The 24,636-nt window shown below is 48.5% G+C and overlaps 1 protein-coding gene across 1 annotated transcript in view; it reads right to left on the bottom strand.

Annotated features, from left to right (window-relative positions):
- The window catches only part of LOC147440439 (nicotinate phosphoribosyltransferase 2-like), a 136,105-nt gene that overhangs the window by 89,346 nt on the left and 22,123 nt on the right, over positions 1-24,636 (bottom strand). Inside the window, exons 2-8 of the mRNA XM_086530175.1 lie at positions 19,829-19,976; positions 19,632-19,751; positions 19,421-19,555; positions 19,293-19,354; positions 12,598-12,673; positions 12,364-12,465; positions 11,992-12,108 (exon numbers count right to left, since the gene is read on the bottom strand). Of these exons, the coding sequence (XP_086386301.1) occupies positions 11,992-12,108; positions 12,364-12,465; positions 12,598-12,673; positions 19,293-19,354; positions 19,421-19,555; positions 19,632-19,751; positions 19,829-19,976 (760 nt within the window). The remainder of the gene's footprint in view (positions 1-11,991; positions 12,109-12,363; positions 12,466-12,597; positions 12,674-19,292; positions 19,355-19,420; positions 19,556-19,631; positions 19,752-19,828; positions 19,977-24,636) is intronic.

Below are 24,636 nucleotides of genomic sequence, written 5' to 3'. Positions count from 1 at the left end.
AAATACCGAAAGGGGCGCCAAGGTTTGGGGCCAATACTCTCTGGGGTGGAATTCCGCCACTCAGTGTCGCGTGTCGTCTCTCTCTCTCTTCAGTTCAGTTGTTATCGAAGTGCTAAGAGTGTGTTCAGTCTGTTCTTTTCTATTGGCACGTGGTGCCCGCCTTGTGACAGGGGAATGTCACGAGGTTGTGGCAACCACTAACCTTAGTTGTTGGTTTCTTTCCCTTGATTTTTCTTTAATTTTTGGGACCCTCTTTTTGAAGTCACAAATGGCCGGATATTGTGTGGCCAGTGTGAAACGGCCGATGGTTAAGAGTTTCAGCCGCAGTCGAGAAGAGCAGGTCGCCACGAGAAGGTCGGGCCAATCGGCACTGCAATCTGACCAGTAAAAGGGTGTCTAGGCTCAGTTAAAAGTCATTTAGGCCCCTCACTACACTTAATAAGTCGTTGGGTACTAGGAATTAACTCAAAAGAGGCAAACTGGACACATGGCCGTCTGTAAGCTTTCTGCCAGACACATCAGCTGGAGGGTGTGCCCAAATTGAGAAGAGAGGCTGATTTTGGCTCATAGGTGAACCACTCTGTGTGTGAGTAGTGGGTGCAGGTGATCACAGTTTTAATGGAAAGCTTGCCTTCTCCCTTGCTTTATGTAGCGCGATGATTCCGCCCTCGCGCACCTCTTCCCCCCCTTTGAATACAGAATCCTAATGCCCCGCTCGAGGGCATTCCATCTGTATGTACAGTTGTGTGGGTTCGTGCGCGTATACCGAGGCAAGAGCCTCTTGTCCAGGTACTAGATTAGCTAATTGCTAACCCCCCGCAGGCAAAGGTGAATTCGAAGAGATTTCACGCGAGAAATCTCGTCCGATTCAAAGGGCAAGTAGCCCCACAGGTGAGGATGAGGGCTTGCTACGGATGCGACTGCCATGATAAACGGAGCCCAAAACAGTAAAATACAGCCTACTGTGTATTTTTGCAGTTTAGGGTTTTGACCCTCATTGATCCCTAATACCCCCAAGAGCTTCGGGGAAGTGATGGGATCGTTGTACGGGTGATCTGGTGCATTTTCGAGGCGAAAAACAAAGAATTCAGCGTGTTGCAGATTCTACCAGGTTTGGGAAAGTGCTCGTATGCGCCGGGGAAGCATCTTTGGCATGGGGATATTATTTGTGAAGCCTCCTACTGTGGTTATGCTACCAAAATCGGGCCAGAGTAGGCCATTTTCAGCCCGGTAAAAGTGGGACAGCTCGTAGGAATTTGCAAGTTTTATCTCAAGTTTTATAAGAATAAAGAAATACCGAAAGGGGCGCCAGTCTTTGGGACCTACACGGTGTCGATGTCTGCTTGGTAACACTCTAGTTGTCGGGCCATAGTTTGTTTGAAGTGTTAATTCCAGTCCACATGTTTATTCGTGAAGTTCCTCTGTGTCGTAAAGCTCGAGTAAAGTTTTTCAAGTAAAGAATTGGGTGAAAGCTAAAGTCTACCGCCCTACGGGCCGGTTTCAATCCCAAATCCAAAAACCCCAAGGCTAAGGGGAGAGGGCGATGATTGCTCCAAAAACATTAAGAGGTAGCAAAGGATGCAAGATGCCCAAGTATTACAAGGGAATCAGTGAGAGAAGTGATCCCTTTATAGGGAAATAAGTGGCGGGTGACCATCTGCCATCTGGCAAGTGAAGTACCATCTAGTAAGTGCAATGTGCACACATAGGATTACTAGCACTGTCCTTGGCCAATCTCATGAACAGGTGATTCTTTTTGTCCTGGGGCTTGAACCGACGCATTTCCCTAGACCTAATCTACATGCTCACATTGCTACATGCCCACCAAAGTGCAATAACATCTGTCATAACGCGTGTACAAACCATTTATGCAAGAGGGTTCCCAAACTAGAAAACCTAATCTAATGGACTTGTCCGAACATTCAGGTCTTGCAAACAAACTCGCAAAAAATTGCCGATAGTCAAATCTCCCTTACACTGCTATGTGCTTTATAAATTGATGTATCATGTCCACATGGCACACAGAGCCATGTGCATGTGACATTCAAGTATTTGATGTGTCCTTGCCAAGACTCTTTGGCACATCTCCAAATCATCCTCTACTCTGACAACTTTCTGTTGTGGTGGTTTGCAATAGGTGAAACAGTAAAGAAATAGCGGCATCAATTTTTGGGGCCAATCAGGTGTCGTTCCCTCTCTCCATTGATTGCATCATTCCATTGCTTGCATCCAGGCAATCTGTGCTCCTTCACATGAAATTTCTTTGTTTCGTTTTTTGCATCTGCTTTGTTTCATTTGCTCTCTCTCTCTCTCTCTCTCTCTCTCTCTCTCTCTCTCTCTCTCTCTCTCTCTCTCTCTCTCTCTCTCTCTGGGTATGCAGTAGAGAGATATGGATCGTTCGGACCCTGAGGGGCATCCTGACACCCCCCCGGTATCCCCTGTGAAGGGAATTAATCTGAACAATGCATTCAGTCCTGACATAAGAATGCCATTCAATAAGTATGTACGGAGAAGAGCGAGAGAGGTTGGCCAAACGCCTATCTCAGTCAAGAGATTGTCAAAATCAGCCCGCACACGAGCTGCACCAGTGGACAAAGATGAGATGTATGCTTATGTGAAGGAGGAAATGGCAAAGGTTGAATCCCGAATACTGGAATGTATGACTGCATTTAAATCGGAGATTAGGGGAGAAATGCCCACCCTTGGGATCTCTATGTATGCAAAATGGAAGGAGGAGATGCAAACATATGAAGGCAAATCACAGAAGGAGATGACAGCTCAACTCAAGGCTGAATTGGTCCCTCTTGAGGGAAAGATACACACTTTCATGGCCAAGGACATGTTTAAATTGTTACAAGAGGGGTTGAGAGCTGAAGGCAAGGCCATGAAAGAGGCATGCAAGCAGGAGGTGTCCACAGCAATGGAAAATGAGATTAAAAAAAGCAAGGAGGCAATTGCAGCGGTGGAAGCAAGTGTGTCAAAAGTGCAAGAGAATGTTGAAAAAAAGGTACACACATGGGCTGAAATGGCGAAAGATGCGGTGGACAAAGAGGTGAAAGAATGCGCTCCTTGGATTGAGGTTGTCAAGAAAAACAAAGGCATGCCCTCTAATCAAACGGAAGTGATGAATGCTACACTTGAAGAGGAAGCCAAGCGCAAAGTTAGGGCCCTCCGCGTTAGAGTGGTGGAATGGGAGGAGGCAAAGACCGCCAAGGAGGATGCCGCGGCTTTATGTAGCAAATTGGGAGTTGAGTCGTCATTAGTGCTGGATGCATGGCGGGTTGGGGATGTGGCAAACAAAAGGGGTCGTATCCTTATGCTGAAATTTGAGGACATGGGGAAAAAGAATACATTCCTGGCCAAACGATCAGCATTGAAGGGTGAGAAAATCTACCTGGATGAGGATCTTACCCCCGCCCAAGTTGCACACCGTAAGGAATGTATGCCAAAGGTATTGGAAGCCCGAAAACAAGGAAAGTTTGCTGTTTATAGAGATGGACGGGTGATCATTGCCGAGCGGAAGGCTCATTGACGGTTAGCCGCCCATGAGACATTGAGATGCACGGTGTGGAATTGTAACGGGTCGCTCAGGTTAGATGCAGGATACTTTGAGGATACATTCAGGGAGGTGGACCTAGCTATTTATACAGAGACTCATCAGTGTGCAGGGAGACGACTACCAGACGTCCGTGGCTATAGATGGGAATCCGTGTTCCGTCCACAGCCCCGGACGCCTGGAGGTACTCGAGGCTCAGGAGGGGTGGCAGTATTATATAGGGATGCCTTGCATGACAGAGTACATATTGTACATAGAGACCCTGAGGCACGCTATATGTGGATTCGAGTACGCAGGAGATGCAATAGGGACTTGTACATTGCAGCATGCTATTTTCCACCGGCTCATTCGCGTTATGCTTCTCATGGGGAATCACCGTTTTTGCCGTTATATGAGGATATTGTGAGATTTGCCAGCATGGGGGACATACTTCTGGCAGGGGATTTCAATGCACGCACTCACACGGAGCAAGCAGCAATGTATGATACTCGGGACGAGATGCTCCGCGAGTTGAACCCATGTGACTTGGATATGCATAGGATGGCACAGGATGCTGGGAATGTGACAGAATACGGCATGCATTTTCTAGCTTTAGGCAGTGCCCATGGGTTGCTTATCTATAATGGCCTTCCACGATGGCCTGGATCGGATGCTCTTACATGTTGGAATGTGACAGAATACGGCATGCATTTTCTAGCTTTAGGCAGTGCCCATGGGTTGCTTATCTATAATGGCCTTCCACGATGGCCTGGATCGGATGCTCTTACATGTTGGAACCCCAAAGGGGGTTCGAGTACGGTAGACTACTTGATGGGATCACATGCACTGATCCCGGACATCAGAGATTTTACTATTTCAGGGCGTCCCCTGGCTTTGGCAGCAGATCATGCATATTTGAGCTTCACATTGATGGGTGGTGGAGATGCAGAGCTGCAGGGAGACCCATCCCCTAGACATCCACATTATCAGTTTACTACAGCGACTACTGACATCTATGGGGCCACAGTGTCGGATAGGCTGTATGTATTGGATCCACATCGCACATTGGATGAGCTCACCCAGGGTATGGCACATATGTTACATGCATCAGCGGGATTGGCCTTCCCATGTACAGTGGCATCAGCAGCCCCTCTGCGTTGCACTGCTCCGTGCAACAGTTGGTATGATGGAGTGCCGGGAGACCCCGAAGAGGCTTCAGAGAGAGGAGGCTTGTGGGGCATGTAGCCATAAGCATGCACAGACGATCTTCCACCATCTTATTCGGCGGAAGAAGAGGGCCTACCTGATACGCCTGGAGGACGAGATATACCAGTTGTTCTTGAGTCAGGACAGCAAGAGAGCATAGAGGATGTTTCAGGAGAGACAGCCGGGTACCCCCATTACAACCCCAGAGGCATGGAGAGCGTATGCAGAGGCACTATGTGATATCCCAGGAGAGCCCCCCATTCCACAGCCAGGGGACATTAAACTGCACATGAGCGACTTCTTTACTGTACATATGGTAGCAAAGGCCATCGGCAGATTACAGCATGGGAGAGCCCAAGATCGGGATGGGCTAGTGGGTGAGCACTTCATTTATGCATGTAGGGAACTGGCCCCCCTTTTGGCACACATGTTTAACAGGGCGGTTTGTGAGGGCTTTCCAGCCAGTTGGACGGCCAATACCATAGTCCCACTTTTCAAAAGTGGGGATCCGATGGTACAGGGCAACTATAGGACCATTATGATTGGGCATTATCTGGCCAAGATTTATGGGTCTATCGTAGAGAGAGAGCTCAGTGTCTGGGCAGAGAGACATGGCCACAGAGCTAGAGGACAGGCTGGTTTTCGGCGAGGGTTCTCCACTATGGATCACATACTGACTCTTCGGGCATTGATAGAGGAGCGGCGGGCAGAGGGAGACAGGAGGAGACTATATTGTTGCTTTGTGGACTTCCGCAAGGCATTTGATTCTGTCCCGAGATTTCGTTTGATGCAGAGGCTACAGGATATAGGAGTTCCAGAGGCTATCCGATGGGGGATTTATGCATTGTATGAGTCGGTGACTGGGAGGGTGAGGGCCCCAAGTGGACTTTCAGATGCTATTGAAAGTACCATTGGGGTGAAACAAGGATGCCCACTGTCTCCCACTCTCTTTGGGATTTACATCGATGAGCTCTCAGAGTATGTGGATACATATGGTGATGCACGATCCAGCCTGGCAGGGGTGATGATACCACTTCTTTTGTATGCAGACGATGTGGTATTGATTTCGGACTCTCTAGAGGGGCTACAGAGACAGTTGGATGCTCTCCAGAGATTTTGTGCAGATAGGGACTTGATAGTGAACCTTGGGAAAACCAAGGTTATGGTGTTCAACACCACACAGGCATGGGTCACTCGAGCAGAGCATCAGTTCATATTTAGAGGGGAGATGGTGGAGCAGGTACGGTCTTATGTATACTTAGGAGTGACTTTTACAGGCCCGTGCTTCTCATTGAAGCAAGCAGCAGATGCTAGGTTGGACAGGGGCTTCGCAGCTTTCGGGAGGCTTGAGAGGCAGTGTGCTCATGTACAGTTTCAAGAGCCGCGCACGAAGCTTTGGTTGTTCGATTCGTTGGTCACCCCGGCATTGTTGTATGGATCCATGGTTTGGGGGCCTAGCCTCAGTACAGAGGAGTGGAGGCGTATGGAGAGACCACTAGTTACGATGATTGCACAGATGATCCGGTGCAAGGCATCAATACCACATGCTATTGTCAGAGCTGAGATGGCAGCATCCTCCATAGTGACAGAGGCCATATTTCGGAGTGTGACAGGCCTACATCGCATATGGGAGCTCCCCCCAGAAAGAAAGAAAGAAAGATTTTTAACGTCTATGTAAGGCCGAAATCGGCCTATGAGACAAATCAAATGTACATGGCGTGTATGTCATCCGTCTATCGGAAAGACAAATGAAACAAAACTGATACAAAACTGAACTGAATGTAGGTAATGGAGTATCTGAGGAGGGATGGGGTTCTATCTCTAGGGGTATATGCATGTCTATATGCTCAAGGTAGTACAATCATGAGAATGCATCAAGCTCTCTAGCTCCATCCTGTACAAATGGGGGGATGTAAGATGTGGTACATGGGCGGGGCTGGTGCCAAGGCTACCCGGATGAAAGCTGTCGGGTCGGCCCTCATCTGAGCTACTCGCTCCTCAGTGGCACGACGAGATTGGCACTAGATTCCTCCAGACAGTTAGCAGAAGATGGGGTTCATGATTGTTGGTATGCACAGATGCAGACATGGTTTGGGAGACATGGACTACAGATGGATGCACTTCCACCCTTCCAGTATAGCTTGGACTGCCCGCACCTCCAGCTTACGCGCACTGAGCACAACCGGGTGATCAGATCAGATATTGTGCAGCTGGAGACAGAAAGGACCTGGCAGCGACCTCCAGAGCCATTAGGCACGAAGATGGCCCATTACAGGGACCACTTCTTGCATGTTTCGTTGGAGGGTTTTGTGATTCGGCCAGCATACATGGATGTACATCTCTCACATGGGTTGTGTAGTGCCATTGGACAGATTCGTACCTCCTCCCATCAACTACGCATCGAGACAGGCAGATACATGCAGATGGCCCGGACAGATAGGACATGTCAGCTATGCCACCAAGAGGTGGAATCTGAGGAGCATTACATTTGTCGCTGCACAGTCTATTATGAGATCACGAGGAGATACCATTTCCTTTTCAGAGAGGGCTTTGGACCATTACGTCGGGTGATGGATTATGAGGATCAGAGATGCCTCGGACTCTTTTTACTAGAGCTGAGGAGGCACAGGGACAAACTATTACAAGACAGTTCTCCACCAACAGATCGACAGCGCACTATGCGTGACTTCTTCAGTAGAGAGGGAGAGGACCTTGGGACGCGGACTCCGTCTATGGATACAACCACACCCCCAGGACCACGTCCATCGAGGCCTAGAGGAGTCCGTCTTGATCAGGCCACTGCATAGGGTCGTACTCGCCGTCCTCGACCACCCGGGCCTCGACCCAAACCATGCCATTTGCACCAAATCAGAGGCATCATCGCTCGACATCGGAGACGAGTGCCACCTTTCAGCGGCCTCTCTATACTGGATCTACCCATCTGGGATATCCTGGGATAGAGGACAGGGAGATAGAAGTTGATGGTCAGATTTGGATGGGATCAGTCATGTATTTGTACATATTCTCAGTTTTAGCTTTGTAGACTCAGACATCACTATGATGTTGAGTAGATCTTTTTTCTATTTCAGTAGACGAGAGATGTATTACCAGATGTATAGTTTCTTGTCTCATGGGCCATTTTGGCTCTTTCGAGACGTTAATATATCTTTCTTTCTTTCTTTCTTTCTCCCCTCTCTCTAATAACCTACAAGTGAATTGCTGGATTCCATTCACAGATGACAGATCACATGAAAACTGTGTGTGTGTGTGTGTGTGTGTGTGTGTGTGTGTGTGTGTGTGTGTGTGTGTGTGTGTGTGTGTGTGTGTGTGTGTGTGTGTGTGTTATAGACATAGTATATCTATACACACACACACGTTTTTTCTTGGTAAATCAGTTTGATTAATTTACTAGTGGGAAACCTCAAAGCAAGGAAAACCCACCAAAAAGATCATGTACAAGGGAAGGAACACAGAAGTGTTCGGCTGTACAAAATGGCTAAAAGCATTCATAGGAAAGCTGATGTATGTCTGCATGATATCACCAACTTCCAAGGCGAACCGTAAAGATTGCCTAAGAGAGAGCTTGAAGAACGGGAAGGGATCTGCATGAATGCGATGAAACAAGTAGCCATTACGCTATCGCCATTCATACAAGCAAGCTTTAATCTCCGAAGTGGCCTCCGAGGTACGTTCCATTGCTTTCCGGCGCTTGAACACACACAAAGTTCGAACATATATCAACAAGACCTCGCCCAAAAAAAGCTGACGTATAGAAAAACACTGCGAAAAACTGCCAAAGGCAACTAAAACTCTGTACAGCAATTGCTTAAGATTGCACCTGAAACCACAACAGTCTTACATCAACCCAAGACAATCCTTTCCTCACTTGTTTACATGGACGCACTGCAAGTGCTGACACAGCTTTGTACGAGCGGAGACACAGAACGTCACCACTTGGCTGACAGTTTCGCCCACAGAAGCACTTAATATCTACGAGAGTACACTATGTTCAGAAACCGCAGCGAAATCAAGAAAGACCAAGCGGCAGTCAGCAGCTGGAATCGTGCTCACTGAAGGTTGACAAAGCTGAGGGCCACGTACCCACGCAAGCTGACAAGTTCATGACTCGCAAACTGACCTGCTACAGGGCATCTCGCACAGGATGTTCTACCACACAGCAGCGGACTCATGTAGGAGACGTGGTACTTGCACGTTCTGAAGCGCGCGCAGGCAGAGCAGGCGCAGGGTAGCACTTCGCGAGCAGACAGAGCAGGCGCACGGCAGAAGTTCACGAGCAGGCACAGGACAGGTTCGCTCCACACACCTCTCTATGGGATCTACAGACACTTGTGCACAGAAGAGCCAGGGCGACCTCTGGAGGAGCTTACTACTATACTCACACAGACATTACATGATGCAGCAGCAGAGGCATACCCACACACCCAACCTGAGCAGAGACGCCGTTTTGGGAGCATGCCCCAGAAGAGCTGGTATGATGAGGAATGCCGCGAGACTAGAGCTAGACCTCAGAGGGAGGTGCTTATGTGGGACATCACTCACAGACACAAATTGACTTTTGGCGCCTAGTGCGGCGGAAGAAGAGGGCATTTTTGGCTCGCCTAGAGCAAGACCTATACCAACTATTCTTGAGTGAGGACTCACGTGAGGCCTGGCGACTCTTTCATGAGCCCCCCCCCCCCCTGCCATTACCTCTACAAAGGCCTGGGGCCAGTACGCATCATCTCTGTACATAGTTCCTAGACAGCTGCCCCTTCTCGACCCCCCCGATCCATGTCCTCACACGTGCTTTGTTCACCGCTGACATGGTGAGGAAGGCCAATGACATGATGAGGACTGGGAGAGCATATGATCATGATGGCTTAGTGGCTGAGCACTTCATACATGCCAAAGATCTACTAGCAGACCTTCTAGCAGTTATGTTTAACCGTGCCATATATCAGGGCTTGCCTGATACTTGGAGCCTATCTACTATTGTACCTATCTTCAAGTCAGGAGACCCTATGGAGCCTGGGAATTATCGCACTATCATGATCGGACACACATTGGCACGGTTGTACACATCCATTCTTGAGCAACAGCTGAGCAGGTGGGCAGAGAGAGAGGATACGCACAGCCAGGCAGGCAGGGTTCACGAGAGGTTTTTCCACTCTTGACCATATCTTGACACTCAAAGCCATCATTGAGGATGGCAGATCACACCGGAGACGGATCTATTGTAGCTTTGTGGACTTCCGCAAAGCATTTGACACAGTACCCAGCTAGATTGATCCGCAGATTACAAGAGATGGGAGTACCCACAGAGCTCAATTGGGGGGTCATGGCATTATACAGGTCAGTAGTGGGGCATGTACGCACCTCAAAGAGCCTATCTACAGCGGTTCACTCCACTATTGGCGTGAAGCAGGGTTGCCCGATCTCTCCTACTCTATTTGGTACGTATGTGGATGAACTTTCTGACCACATTGACAGAGATGGTGATAGAGGTGCAGAGCTGGCAGGGACATGGATTCCACTATTGTTATATGCTGATGATATTGTGTTGATCTCCGACTCTCCGGAGGGGATGCAACGTCACTTGGATGCTTTGCATAGGTTCGCCCATGAAAGTGGTTTGTCTGTCAACCTTGGTAAAACCAAGGTCATGGTATTTAATACCACCCCACAGTGGATCAGGAGGTCAGCGCCCGCATTCACATACGGCCAGGAGACAGTGGAGTATACAGATGCTTACACTTACCTTGGAGTGGTTTTCAGTGAGTGGACCAGCACTTTTATTGAAGAGAGCAACAGAGACTAGATTGACCAGAGCCCACACAGCATTGGGTAGATTGGAGAGGATGTGTTCACATGTTCAGTTTCAAGAGCCTCGGACGAAGCTCTGGCTCTTTGACACTTTGGTGGCTTCTGCATTGCTCTATGGAGTTGAGATTTGGGGACCTTCATTGGACCATCACGGGAGGACAGCTCGCATTGATGGATGGGAGGACATGGAGAAGCCACTAGTCTCTATGATCTCGCGGCTCATTAGAGCCAACGCTTTAGTACCACGTGCCATTATTCGGGCAGAGCTAGACAGAGAGAGCCTGATGAGGGGAGAGGCTAGCCAGTCTCAGAGACGGAACACAGACTTCTTTAGAGCAGACACTGGGCACCCGGAGGAGCTACTACCATAGGAGAGCTCGTCGCCTCACACCAGAGGCTCACTAATCGACCGAGCGACCGAGCTAGGGAGATCCAGACGCCCACGACTACGGAGGACTACACAGCATCGACGGAGGCTACATCAGAGGATTCGGATCACTTTGGCCCGACATGCACGACGCCCCATCAAGCTATTGACCATGGAGGAGATTGATGAGATCCGCCAGCGACCGATGCTGGATCTTTTGTGATTTAGCTATCCCACCTAGCTGCTTAGCTCACACCTAGCAGTTTAGGATTCCATAGTAGTTTATTTTGTCATTTTTTGTTACTCTAACTTCGTATCAGATACACCACATTGTAACTTTCTGGTCTCATAGCTCACTTTGGCCTTTTGAAGACGTTAATATAACATTTCATTTCTCTCACACGCACGCGCCCGCACACACACACACACACACAAACACAAACACACACATATATATATTATATTTTCGATATATCCATTACAAGTCGGATGACAACTTTCAACAAAAATGTTTACAAGATGATGAGTCATTGAAGAGTCTTCCAAATAAGATAGGAGCAATGCACTCTCCCACCTAACAGACCTTGCATGCCTCTTTAATTTCTTATTTCTGAATTCTTGTGAGGTTCTGCATGGTCATTACCGACAAAGTCCCTTTCAAATGTAGGGCAACAATTATTTAGGGAAAAGAAAAAAGACTGAGAATGTTTAAACTGTGTGAAACCTAGCTACAAATGTGTTACAAATGTGCATAACGTGTACTAGGTAATGAGGATACTAAGAAGAACAAAAGAAGGCGCCAAAAGGAGAAGGCGTAGCACCGGAAAACACTTCTCATCTGAAAGGTCTGCCTGAATTTTCTAGTTGGCCATGGGCTATACAAGCATTCTAGCGGCCTGAGTTTGAGAAAGAAAAAATGCAACAATATTTTCACAGTATTTTCGTAGAAGCACTCGATGACCTCCTAGGAGTATGGTCTATGCATTACTTGATAAGACACATTGATTGAGCACGCCTGTGCCAGACCATACTAAGACATCAGAAGTTAAGGAAAGCTCACATCAAAAGTGTCCACCAAGGCTTGAAATCTGGTGGGCAAAGATATTGCATAGGATATGAAGGCCGCCAGCTCACTCTGATTTGTCTCACTGAACAAACCTCGAAAAGATGGGACTGCCTGTAAGATGAACCAAAAAAATTTAAAAAGCCAAAGACGCAAGCTGTGGTTAAACGTACATCAGCACAAGCATTCTGAGTAAAGACTCATTCCTACCATAGCAATATACCATGCGTGACTGCCCTACAACACAAATCTTGCAATGATGTTGTTCCAAAGAAACCTTTTAAGAAAACTATATGTTTAGCAATAAAACTCTCTGCCTATATCGTTTATACGAGCGAGATGACAAAATGAGCGACTAAAGTTATGAACCTGTAATTTGCTAAGCCATTGCTGTGTCAAACTGACAAAATCATTGCATGTTCTCTTTCCTGAGCTATACTGAAGACATCTATCGGCAATTTCTTCAAGACCCTGCACACCGAATTCCACGGGTATTATGATGGCAAATTGCTGAGACATGACTTACAGTCATAATGCATGCCTACTTTTCCAAGGGAAATCTATCCACTTATGGAACACTCATAAAAGGAAAAATGGTCTTACCATGAATGAGCTTACAAAAGCATGTGAATGTGTTCCACGAACTGGTATCCCAAACCGCTGGCCAGCATCCACATTGCTGTACCAAAAAATAGAAGCATAACAAGATGCAAAGCCTTTCTTGCCACACTCCTATGGATAAACACGACAATGACAAGACATGTAGTGCTTGAGCAAAATTTCACATGCATTGACATATGGCATTGTAGACGTAAGCGACTCCTCACTAGAGTAAATACTGTTTCAAATTTTTTATGGCCAAAAAAGTTGCACACCAGTGGCATCTCCGATCAAGTTTCAGAAAGGTCTTCCCTTCAAGAATACCCAAAGACATTCATCAGTGATAATCCAATGTGGGAAAGTCTCTCCATCCAGACAAAAATCAACATTCCACCAGAAACATAGGTGACCATCCAGGGATTACTGATAATAACGTGACACCTAATTGCTACAGACCCAGGCCTTCGAAGCTCCGACCTGCGACTTGCTCCTTGCTGCTGTCCGTACCCCCCCCCCCCCCCCCCCTTGCTCTCGCCATCCCCACCCCTGCCTTGTGCGCAGCCTTCAGCCCTCTCCTTTTGCGCAGCCTCAGCCTGCCCCCTGCGCGCTGCTCCTGCTCACAGCTCCACCCGCTGCTTCATCCGCCCCGCTGCCTACCCTTGCCTGATGCCAGCCCGCTGCCCTCCCTTCCCCCCCCCCGCCCCCCCCCCCCCCCCCCCCCCCCGCCCGCTCGCACGCCCCTTATTCTCCCGCTTACATTGCCTCCCTCCCCCCCCTTTTTTTTTGCTCGCACGAGTCTGTCCCCACGGCCTGCTGGGAGCTTTGCGTCCTTCTCGCCTTCTTCGACTCAGCAGCAGACACAAATGGAGGCTCCAGCTCCGCCACAGAGGGACTCTTCCGAAGCCCCCCTTGCCCGACCCCGCTGAGCCCACCATTCGACTTGCTCTTTCACCGACAGAGCAAGCGAGCCTAGCCGCAGAGGTAGAGCGCTTGCAGGCGACTTCTGTCATCTGCAAGATTCTCGGAAGCCAACCGAGCAGAGGAGAGCTCCGTCACCTTCTCCAGGCCCGCCTTCTCGCAGAGGTGGGCAAGATCTTGGACGTACAAATACTCGGACGAGGCTACTATCAGATCGAGTTTGAGACCTCCGAGATGGCGTCCAAGGTCATCGCCATGAGTCCATTGACCATTCGAGCAGCTCGAGCCCACTTTCGAAGTGGAGACATGGCTTTGACCCTGCTTCAGATGTTCTGGTAGAGAAGGTAGACATCCCCATCTCCGTCTGTTTTCCTGGTTTGCGGAGGGAGTACTTACCACTTTTGTCCAGGATAGGCTCAGCGATTGGGATTGTCCTGGAGACATCTCGCACGGTAGCCTCAGTAGCTGCCAAGGCGGCCGGCATTCCCTCAGTTCGCGTTCTGGTCAGGGACACTCACACGCTCCCGAAGGTCATTCTTATTGGGTGCCGATGGGACTTCTTCGACTACGACTTTACTCGTTTTCTGGGCGATCCCTCAGCAGACCACGAGGCAGCCTGCTTCAGGGTCCATGTTCTGTTCCTTGCAGCTAGGGGGATAGAGGCCTTTCTCTTTTCCCCATTGCAGCAGGGACCAGATTGAGTGGACTCTCGACTCAGTGTTGGGGTGGTTGCACACACAGGTCCTAGAGTTCTCTCACCACATGGGAGAACTAGGAGTTACAGACATGCTTCAGACTTTGTGGCCATTGGCCAAGTTTGCGGTGACCCCTCCAGATACAGCAGGATGTAGACACATTGTGGTTTACTTCTTTGCCGATACGCAGTGCTTGCAATTCTATGTACACATTCATGAGGACTCCTGGACAGAGGAGGTTGCTTTAGGGACGGCTCGCTCTACTTGGGCTTGGGCAAGGCACTCGTTGCAGTCACGCCTGTCTAGAGGAAGCTCGGATGCGGATTACTCCCCATCCAAGCCAGACTCGAAGATAGCATGTTTAGCTGCTGCGGTAGCATCTGTTCTCTCTCGCTCCCCATGAGGATCATCTCATAGAACGTGCAGGGACTTGGTGGGCCCCACTTTCAGCTTCAACGGGGCCGACTGCGTCAGGAGCTTCAGCACTGCCTTGTGGGAGGAGAGATTGATCTCCTTATGCTACAGGAGCACCATCTGTGTGAGAGCCGCATTAGACGTTGTGGTCAGCTCTTGCGTGGACGATATGATGCTTTTTAGTAAGCTACTTTTGGACATGGAGGCATCCAAGGTGGGATATGTATGACTACTGCGGATTCTTTGCAGCAGGCCATTGTGGGCAGAGGGATTATTGTGCCAGGCAGGGCTCAATGGATCACTATGCAGGTTCAGGGTTGCCTTGTGGGCTTCCTGAACATCTATGCGCCCAATGTGGCGAGTGCACGAGCAAAGTTTTGGTCACAGATAGTTGAGTCTCTGCCGCAGGGAGAACACTGGTGCATAGGGGGGGACTTCAACATGTTGGAGGACCCTTCTGACAGGATTGGTGGTAGCCATGCTACTATGCATGGAGTTGAGCTGGCAGCTTGGGAGAGGTTTTGTATGACTCCGAGGGTCTCTGATGTGTGGCAGCACTCTAGTTTTGTGAGGCCCCCAGACAGCCTAGCCTTCTCTCGTACGGACCACAGAGTGGGAGGAGTGAATCTATCGCGAATAGATCACTTCTACACTAGTGACCATTTCAGTGACTTGGGTGGGACAATTGGCATTCTGGCAGGGACTTCCTTCTCGGACCATGCACCAGTGATCGTCACAGTGGCAGACAGGTAGAGGAGGGGGAGCACGATGCTTCGCATCCCAGAGAGGGTCTTGCTGGACTTTGCACTCAGAGAGCGAGTAGAGGCTCTCTGGACAGAGAGCTTGGACAGGCAGGATCCTCCTGCTCACAAAGTGGCTCCAGGGCTAGCTCAGATTAGTCGTTTCTTTCTTCAGGAGTCTTTGGCTCCCCTGGCTGCAGCGAGAGAGGAGGAGCAGCATCTCGAACGGGGCATTGCTTCGTTGCAGAGGATGCAGGAGCAGCATCCAGACAGTCCTTGGTTGGAGGAGCAGCTACAGCAGGCTCGCCAAGAGCTTGTTAGCACAGAGGAGCGGTGACATGAGTTTGCTTTCCATCGACAGCCATCTCAATGGACACAGGTGGGTGACATAGTGAATGGTGCTTTCTTCGAGGCAGTGGGACCTCGGCATTCGCATGCCAAGGTCAGTCAGTTGAGAAGGCCCGACGGGTCAGCTGCCTCTCAGCCCGAGGATATGCATGCAGTTGCTACTGACTTTTACCGTGAGTTAGAGTTACTGTCTGCAGAGCCTCACTCAAAGCGTCAAGATACATGCAGGGAGCAGGTGTGGGCACAGATGCCTTGCCTTGTGACTGAGGAGATGCGTCAAAGGCTTGAGCTGCCACTTCAGCTTGAGGAGCTGCACACGGCTCTTAGTGCCCTCCCCGGTGGTAGTTGTCCAGGTGAGGATGGATTGACTCCCAGTTTTTTCTTGGAGTACTGGGACTTGCTTGGCCCAGATCTCTGTAGTGCTTTTCAGTACATCTTGCACACAGGAGTGATACCTGACAGCATGAGTGAGGGTCTGATTTACCTCATTCCCAAGGAGGGTGGCTCCTTGGATGAGATTCGACAGTGGCGCCCCATCACCATCCTCAACTCAGCCTACAAAATTCTTGCCAAGGCTCTGAGTTTGAGGATCCGGCCACTTCTAGAGAGCCTCATACATGGGACTCAGACAGGTTTTGTCAAGGAGCGCACTATCCTTGACAACATCTTTACTTTTTGGGAGGCTTCTGCCCTAGCGCGGCTCCGTGGTGAGGACCTGGTGATTCTTCTTCTCGATTTTGAAAGGCATACGACAAAGTTGACTGGGACTTTCTAGAGGGCACTCTACGCAGGATGGGCTTCTGAGATGCTTGGATCAGAGGGGTGTCAGCTTTGTACAGACAGGCACACAGTCGGGTACTTTTGGCAGGAGGTAGAGGTGATCGTTTCATGCTCACACGTTCGGTCAGACAGGGCTGTCCTCTTGCCCCCTTCCTCTTTCTATTCTATGTTGAGGCGATGAGCAGGTTTTTGGTGTTGCAGCAGGTTGGTCCACGGGGCTTAGCACTCCCTATTCGGGGTAATGAGCTATTGGACGCTGAGTTTGCTGAAGACTCAACCTTGTACTTAGATGGCCAGGAGGCCAACCTTCACAGGTGTGAGCAGGCTCTTGAGACCTTTTGTTGTGCATCTGGCGCACTGATCGACTGGAGAAAGACTGTGGCTTTCTCGGTTGGTAGTGCTCCTATGCCCGACTGGACGCCAGGTGAGGGTTTCAGGTGGATTCCCCCAGAGACTGCAGTTCGATACTTGGGCTGTCAGGTTGGTTTGTACATGTCTCTCGAGCAGCAGATTGCTCCCCTCCTCCTGTCCATCAGGAGGAAGCTGCTACATTGGAGCTCCGCACGACTTTCTTTGGCTGGCAGAGTTGTAGTGGCCAACTAGGTGCTGTTGGCTACTATGTGGTACATCACTTCTTGCTGGATCTTCTCGAGTTCTTGTATCAGCCAGGTTGAGCGGCTGATCAGGAATTTCCTTTGGTCAGGGCAAGACACTTTGACTACCTGAGCCAAAGTGGCTTGTTAGGTCATCATTCTTCCTTGTTCACAAGGAGGGCTAGGGATCATTGACCCAGCACAGCAGAGCAGAGCCCTTCTTGGGAAGTTCATCGTGCGAGGTCTTCTTCAAGGCGAGGAGCCCTCGAAGGAGTTCTTGTTACAGCGGCTTCGTGCTAGGGTGCCTCAGGCAGGAGGCCCCTGGCAACCTTCGACCAGATGGATCTTCACAGAGATGCGTAGAGTTGGTTTGAGCATGAGACTGGAGGATCGCTTCGCTGTGGGGTAGCTTCGATCTTGGGAGCACTTGCGACGAGGCTTGGAGCAACGCCAGCCTACTTGCACGGAGGAGCGCCTACGACAGCCACTTGTTTGGAACCCCATGGTTAGCACTCAGAAAGGGCACTTGGTTGGTAGTCAGCCTCATGTTTCCTGGGGTTCCATGGCTGGTTACAGTTTTCAAGCTTGTCAGAGGAGCTACAGGGCTTTCAGCTACACGGTATGAGAGGGGTGCAGAGCATGGTTCAGAACATCTCAGAGGCAGTACCAGCTAAGTGGCTCACGCCTCTCGAGTCAGCAGCGCCCAGATGGATGGGAGCCTTCACGCGACTGGAGGTTCTCATCTCTGTTCGGGCTTGCTCAGAGATTGTTCCCTCCCTTTTTTTCGAGCTACAGGGGGAGGGACGCTTCCAGCGAGTTGCAGTAGAGGCCCCGCAGGTGACAGATTGCTGTTTTCAGAGGATCCGAGTGGTGGGCATCTATGGGAGGACTTGTGTCATCGATCCTAACCCAGCAGCTCTTGAGACTGGAGATTAGAGGCTGTGGGCCTGGGAGTGTTGTCCACTGGCACGAGTACAGTGGGGCCCTGGAGAGTGGCTCTGGAGGGACCCTTTCTCTTCTACAGACCACCCAGGAGTCCCTTTCTTTCAGTATGCTGTTCGACTGGGACGTCACATACTGGCAGCACAGAGAGCGGCTCGCCCTGCTGCAGCACCTCGTTGGCAGGAGAAGGGTCTCACAGCTGAGTTCTTGGCAGCTTTTTGGGAGAGGTTGTGGGACTCCAGACTGCCCAGGCGAGTCACTTTGTTTCAGTGGCTGGTCGCACACAGAGCTACAGCAGTTGGGAGCTGGCTTGTGCATAGTGGCCTCTCGTCCGCATGCACAGCTTGTGACCACCTTGTAGAGAGTCAGCGTCATTGTCTTTGGGACTGTCCCTTGGCACAACAGGTGTGGCTTCGTGTTCTTCAGCTGATGCCTGCTCTTTCCATGGCTCGGCAGTACACTTGGGGGGCAGCTGCTTGGTCCACTCTCACAGGCCCGGCACTTCAGTTTGAGCTTTCCTCCACCAGCAGGATGATAGTGATGCAGGGGGGGCGACCTTCACTCCAGCCTGCCCACAGAGCTTACTCCACAAGAGTGGTCCATTGAGAGAGAGGTGTGTTGGGAGTTCATCAGTGGCCTGACACTTTGGTTCATCTGGCGGGCCCGTTGCTTCCGCATCTTCAAGGCGTAGCCTCTACCACCAGCAGAGACTGTTCGGGATCTTTGGCTTGAGCTGGTTCATACTCTCAGAGGACAGTTGGAGAGACTCCAAGGCAGTTCCGACCGCATGTGGGAGCGCAGAGAGGCTTTCCTTCGACTTTGGCGTCCTGGGCCATTTTTCACCATGGATCAGGGTGTGCTCAGATGGCACTACCGTCCACCTGTGTGGCTCTTCCCTCCTCCCATCCCCTGATCTAGCCTCATTGTACCTATGTTGTTTTTTCATTGGGAGAGTCTCCCCATCATGATTGTTGTAGTCCTCTCTTGTAGAGGAGGTTGTAGCCCTATGGGCAGTTTCATTAACTAATAGAAGGATCTTTTTCTGGGAAAAAAAAAAAAAAAGTGACACCTAGTGTTGATCAAACACACCCTGCTAAAACATCACCCGAACCTTTCCCTTCAATGGGCAATTACTAATTGAGTCACCTGGCTAAATAGTTATCATCTCTTGTCACCGAAGCTCTTTGATTTATTCCATCTACTGAAAAATTTGCTCAACCTTCATGATTATAAATATACTGAACAGAGAAGCACCCAGACATAACTACCTGGTTGCATCAAATCCACCCAAATAACAGTACTTTGAGGCACTCATACCTCCATCAGGGCCCTACACAAGAAAATTGAGTCTCATTCAAGTTCAAGCACATGCATAATCTAGTCTGAATGTTCATGCCTGAGCCCTTCGTAGACCAAACTCCATGAGCGTTTTCTCACTTCCAGCCACTTGTCTATGTCTAGCAGCATTAGTAGCGACGAGTGATGCATAGTTTACTAGGTTCAGAAAAGCAGTTTCCAGCAGCTGAGCGACCTGAACGAAATAAGATTCCGGTCAAATGAAGCATAAAAAGACACAATAAAAAAACCCTTATCTGTGATAGACTGACCAGCACTGGACCCTCTACCCTGATAAGCGGAACTCGAGGGAAGACAACTGAGCCTTCAGGTATAGCATAAATCTCCACATCTGAGCAATCAACAGACTGCAAATACTGGAAAAAGGCATCCTGCATACAAAGATGAAAAAAATAAGACTATTTTGGGATACATAGAATACAGTGCTCACTGAATACATCATGCATACCTCACATGTTGATGGCATGATTGTACGCAAATAGTCAATCTCATATTGTTCAAAATGGAAATTGGCTGCAAATCGTATGCACTCTTCTAGGCCCGCAAATATAGTATATTCTCCACGAAAAGGATTCTTCCGGTGAAGTAGATCAAACCTGTCATGATTCAAAGAAAGCTTTGATATATATGTACTGCTTGCATGCTCTAAGGAAACAAGAAAAAGATCAGGTGTTATAAACAATAATGGCAAGTGGCAGAGCAAAAAAACTAATTCCTAACTTCTCCATTGAACAAATATTTCTGATGAAACAGAACAAAACTTCCGTACTACAAAACAACAGCATCTGATAAGAACAGTGCACCAGAATATCTACGACAAAAGAATACACAAAAGAAGGGAATAACGAGAGGGTTTGATTGAAAAATATAACACAGAACGATACATCGCTGCTAGCTTCAACTGCCACACCCTGCACCTCCATAGCAACTCTGTATTCTGTAGCACCAAGTTAGCACATTAGGGGTTCCACAAGTACGCACCCCTGCAAGTATTGCCTACATTTGGTTAGGGTAGATGGAGGATTTTCAGCAATGCTAGTTTACGTCTGGCCACCCTAGTATCCCTTATACATCAATTTTTGCTTCCCACCACTAGATGGTGCCCTTTTTCCTGGGGCAGTGGAAACAACCCGTCATACTATTATCTCAGGTAAGGTCTTTTCTTTCATGGTTGGTCTGGACAGCCACAGATTCGACAGTACTTCAGGAACCCCGGTCACCGAATGACGATGTGGCTGTATGGATGTGATGGTGTGGCAGCCCATACGTTGATGCTGACATGGACAGATAAGTTGTTTTCGCTTTGTGAGTTGCTTTTAATGGCTGGAGCTATTAAAGGGAGGCCAGAGTGCAAGTTGTACTCATCTTTTGAGAGTGGCCTCTTCAAGTAGAGAGGAGTTGTCTGTTTCCGCTTGAACATCAATAATATAAAAGGATTCCACCAGGGGCACCTACCTTAGGCCGTAGGATCCAACGCAACTCGAGGAGCCAAGCCTCTCGTCTCTTGCAAGTGTTTTATTATGTGGGGTGTTTGCAGCTTAAATATTTGTTTCAAAGTCTCTACAGTCATCTACCGCCTATCTTTGAAGTGCCAACTAGTTTCAGTGGTATGAAAGCTTCGTCAATTGTTCTTCTGTGAACAATCTGAAGCACTCTTACTGCCACAGATTTACAACATGAAACTGTTTCCACCTATAGGAAGCTTACTTCCCATTCGCAAACCGTCTAGCAAGCTACTTGAGTAAAAATAAAGAACAATCAGTTTGTAGGGGACCACCATCGTAAAGCCAATCACCAGCGGAAGCTGCTTCCTAGCTTGGGTAGAAGAGTAACCGAATACATGCAGAAGTAGGGATGATAGCAACAGACATGATGTTGTTACAGTATAGCAAAAAACCAGAAACGGGCTCTCAATAGAGACACTAAGTAAACCAGATTCAAAGCATCCGTCATCTTGAAACTTGGACTCATTTCTCGTTTCAAACATTCACTTGTGACATACCAGGCCTAACCAATTCACGCAATTTTTTTCTGTGGCATGCAGACGCCGTGATAATTGTAACAAGCTTGGTCACTCCAAGCGAGAAATAAATAGCAACACACGAACAGAAACTTCATAATCACTGAACTTTTAAAGAGAAATGAAATGAAATGAAATGTTATATTAACGTCTTCAAAAGGCCAAAATGACCTATGAGACCAGAGCATTACAATTCGGTGGATCTGATACAAAGTCAAAGTAACAAAATGAAATGAAATGATAGAATATAAATATTGTGAAATCCTAACCTGGTAGGTGTGAACAAAGCAGCTAGTCGGGATAGCTAAACCACAAATCACAAGAGATCCAGCATTGGTCTCTGGCGGATCTCATCAATTTCCTCCATGGTCAAGAGTCTGACTGGGCGTCGTGCATGTTGGGACAAAGTAATCCGGATCCTCTCATGTAGCCCGATGTGTAGTCCTCCTCAGTGGTGGGCGTCTCGATCTCCCCAATTCAGTCGCTCGGTCGATCAGTGTGCCTCTGGTGTGAGGTGACAAGATCTGCTATGGTAGTTGTAACAGACTCTCCGTAGGACGGTAGGCGTTGGCTTTCACCCGAAATTCTTTACTTTAGACACACAAACAGCGCACTTTGCAAAAAGAACCTGCGACGGAATTAACACTCGAATACACACACAGCTCGGAAGCTAGAATGCCCCGAGCAGACGCCGACAACCTGTAGGCCCCAAAATTGGCACCCCTTTCGGTATTTCTTTATTCTTTGAGAGGGTAAATTACAAAGTAGAGTCCTAGGAAGCCTTTACCTATATCCCGCTAGATACTACCTAATTTCGCCAAATTTCGACAACATAACAAGCCCAAAACTTGCGCGAAACCAATTCCCATGCTAGAACTCATTTCCATTGGCATATACCCTCTGATTCCTGCCCAAAAACAGTAAATTCAGCACGCTGTATTTACTGGTTTTTGCCATGTTTTCAGCCCCAAACAGTCCCTAGCTGTCCTCTACCAGTGGAGCACGATTCACAAGGGTTCTGGCATCCGTATGGCTGAAAAACAGTCAATTTACTGCGCATACACAGCGCTGAATTTGCACCTGTACGGTGAGGTTATGACCCTCACCGGTGCCTGCTTTGGAGTAGCAGCTAGCTACCCCTGTTCCTGCTCAAGGAGGCTCTTGCTTCAGCACAAAAGCATGAACCCACACAGCTGTACATCAGTCAAATGAAGAGCCCTCTTGTGGGGCATCACATAATTGCACATAGAGGAGAGAGAGAGTAGTGTGTAGCGTGCAGGGCATCACTCCTAGCACCACACTGTACATGGGAGGGAAAGAAAGCACTCCATAGCTCTTAACCTGTGACAAAATGCAAATGAGGCCTCTTCCCAACTTAAAATTCAGCGCCCATTTTTCTGCACGAGGCAAGTTCATGAAAAATTGCCACTTTGCGCATTTACAAGCATTTGCCCGTTTCAGGGTTGCCGCCTAAAAATCTCCCGACTGGTTGCTCAGTTGACTTCGCGGCAGAGTTGTAAAATGTTCCCCTAGTCATACCGAAGGTAATGACGCGAACACATTTCACGGCCCAAAATAGCAGTTCCCTAAATTTTAGGAAATGATTCCGTTGGGCTCTGAATGGTCATCTCACCATCTATCCTCATTGGGACCGCATCCAAAAGTGCAATGTGGCCCAACTATCGGATACTTCCAGTTGGTAGTCCCACCTTGACTTTATGCCTTTATTCAGTTCACTTCCTAGTATCCACCAACTTGCTAAGTGCAACGGGGAGACCTACATGATCTTGCTTTGAGCCTAGACATCCTCTTACTATACGAATTCCAGTGCCGACCACTTCCCGTCTGCGGGTGAAACTACCGTTCACATTGGCCATACAATGTCCGACTTCAAAAAGAAGGTCTCAAAAATAAAACAAAACCCATTGGAAAGAAACTAACAACTAAAGTTAGCACTTGCCACGTCCTCGTGACATAGTTAACAGCTGCCACGTCCTCGTGACATACCCTCCTCTTGAAATCGCAAACGTCCTCGATTGCATACCATAAATACACGCCACTGATGATCTTGTGCTATTAACACTCTTTTATCATCGCATGTATCCGCAAGAAAGGTCGTAACACATAGATACAAATGACTTAATGAGACCTTCATACTTTTGTCATTTCCATCTATTACACTGAATTCATATGTACATTTGATGTGCTAGCTCTATCATTACCCCTCCTTTCCACACATTGGGTTAGGGCATAAGTAGGTTGTAACCCAAAGGCTTCAAGGTAAAGCTGCAATACATTTGGTGACTCTGACAGTTCATGCTCTTCCATCCACTTTCCATCCATAGGCAGATAGTTCTTGAACTTCACCAAATAGCGTCTTGCAACTTGTCCTTTAACTTTTCTGTCCTTATGTGCCAAAACTTGCTCAGGTACCAAGATCTCATCAAGTTCCTCAACTTCTGGGTGATCCTCATCTGGCATATCTTCTGGCACATCACCCACGAAGGGTCTTAAAAGACTCACGTGAAACGCATTATGAATCTTCCACGCATCTGGCAATTTCAGCCTGTAAGCCACATCGCTGATCTTGTCAAGCACTTGAAAAGGCCCTAAATAACGCATATTGAGCTTAGGAAACAACCGTTCCTTGCCCTTCATTTTCCTTAACCTTGCCTTTTCGAACCTTAACAGAACCCAATCACCAGGTGATAATAGCAATTCACGACACTGACGATCAGTAGCCTTTTCTGTTTGCATGAGTCTTCTCCAAGGCAACTTTAATTTTCTTGTACATTTCATCCATGTTCTCAACATATCGATCTGCCTCAAAGATCTTGTCCTTTGTATGCAAAATCGGAGGATCTCAAAAGGTGCTTTGCCAGTAGACGAATGCACCGTATTATTGTACGCACATTCAAGCATAGGCAAATACTGTTCCCACTTGCCCTTATTATCTGACACATAGCATTTCAGCAGATCTAAGACAGTAGAATTAGCTTCTTCTGACTGTCCATCAGTTTGTGGATGAACGAAGACGAGAACTTGAGCGTAGTGCCCATGTTCTCAAACAATCCTCTCCAGAACAAACTGGTCATGCGAGGATCGTGATCACTGATAAACGATTGTGGCATACCATGGTACTTAAACACATTGTACATAAACAAGCGTGCCATCTGATCAGATTTAATCTTCTTCCTGACAGGGATAAAATGGGCCTGCTTGTTGAACCTGCAGAT

The sequence above is a fragment of the Adiantum capillus-veneris genome, chromosome 15, assembly GCF_014529385.1.
Source record: "Adiantum capillus-veneris isolate H3 chromosome 15, ASM1452938v2, whole genome shotgun sequence".
NCBI lineage: Eukaryota > Viridiplantae > Streptophyta > Polypodiopsida > Polypodiales > Pteridaceae > Adiantum > Adiantum capillus-veneris.
The sequence above is the reverse complement of the archived record's forward strand: the minus strand, read 5'-3'. Positions and strand labels throughout refer to the sequence as shown.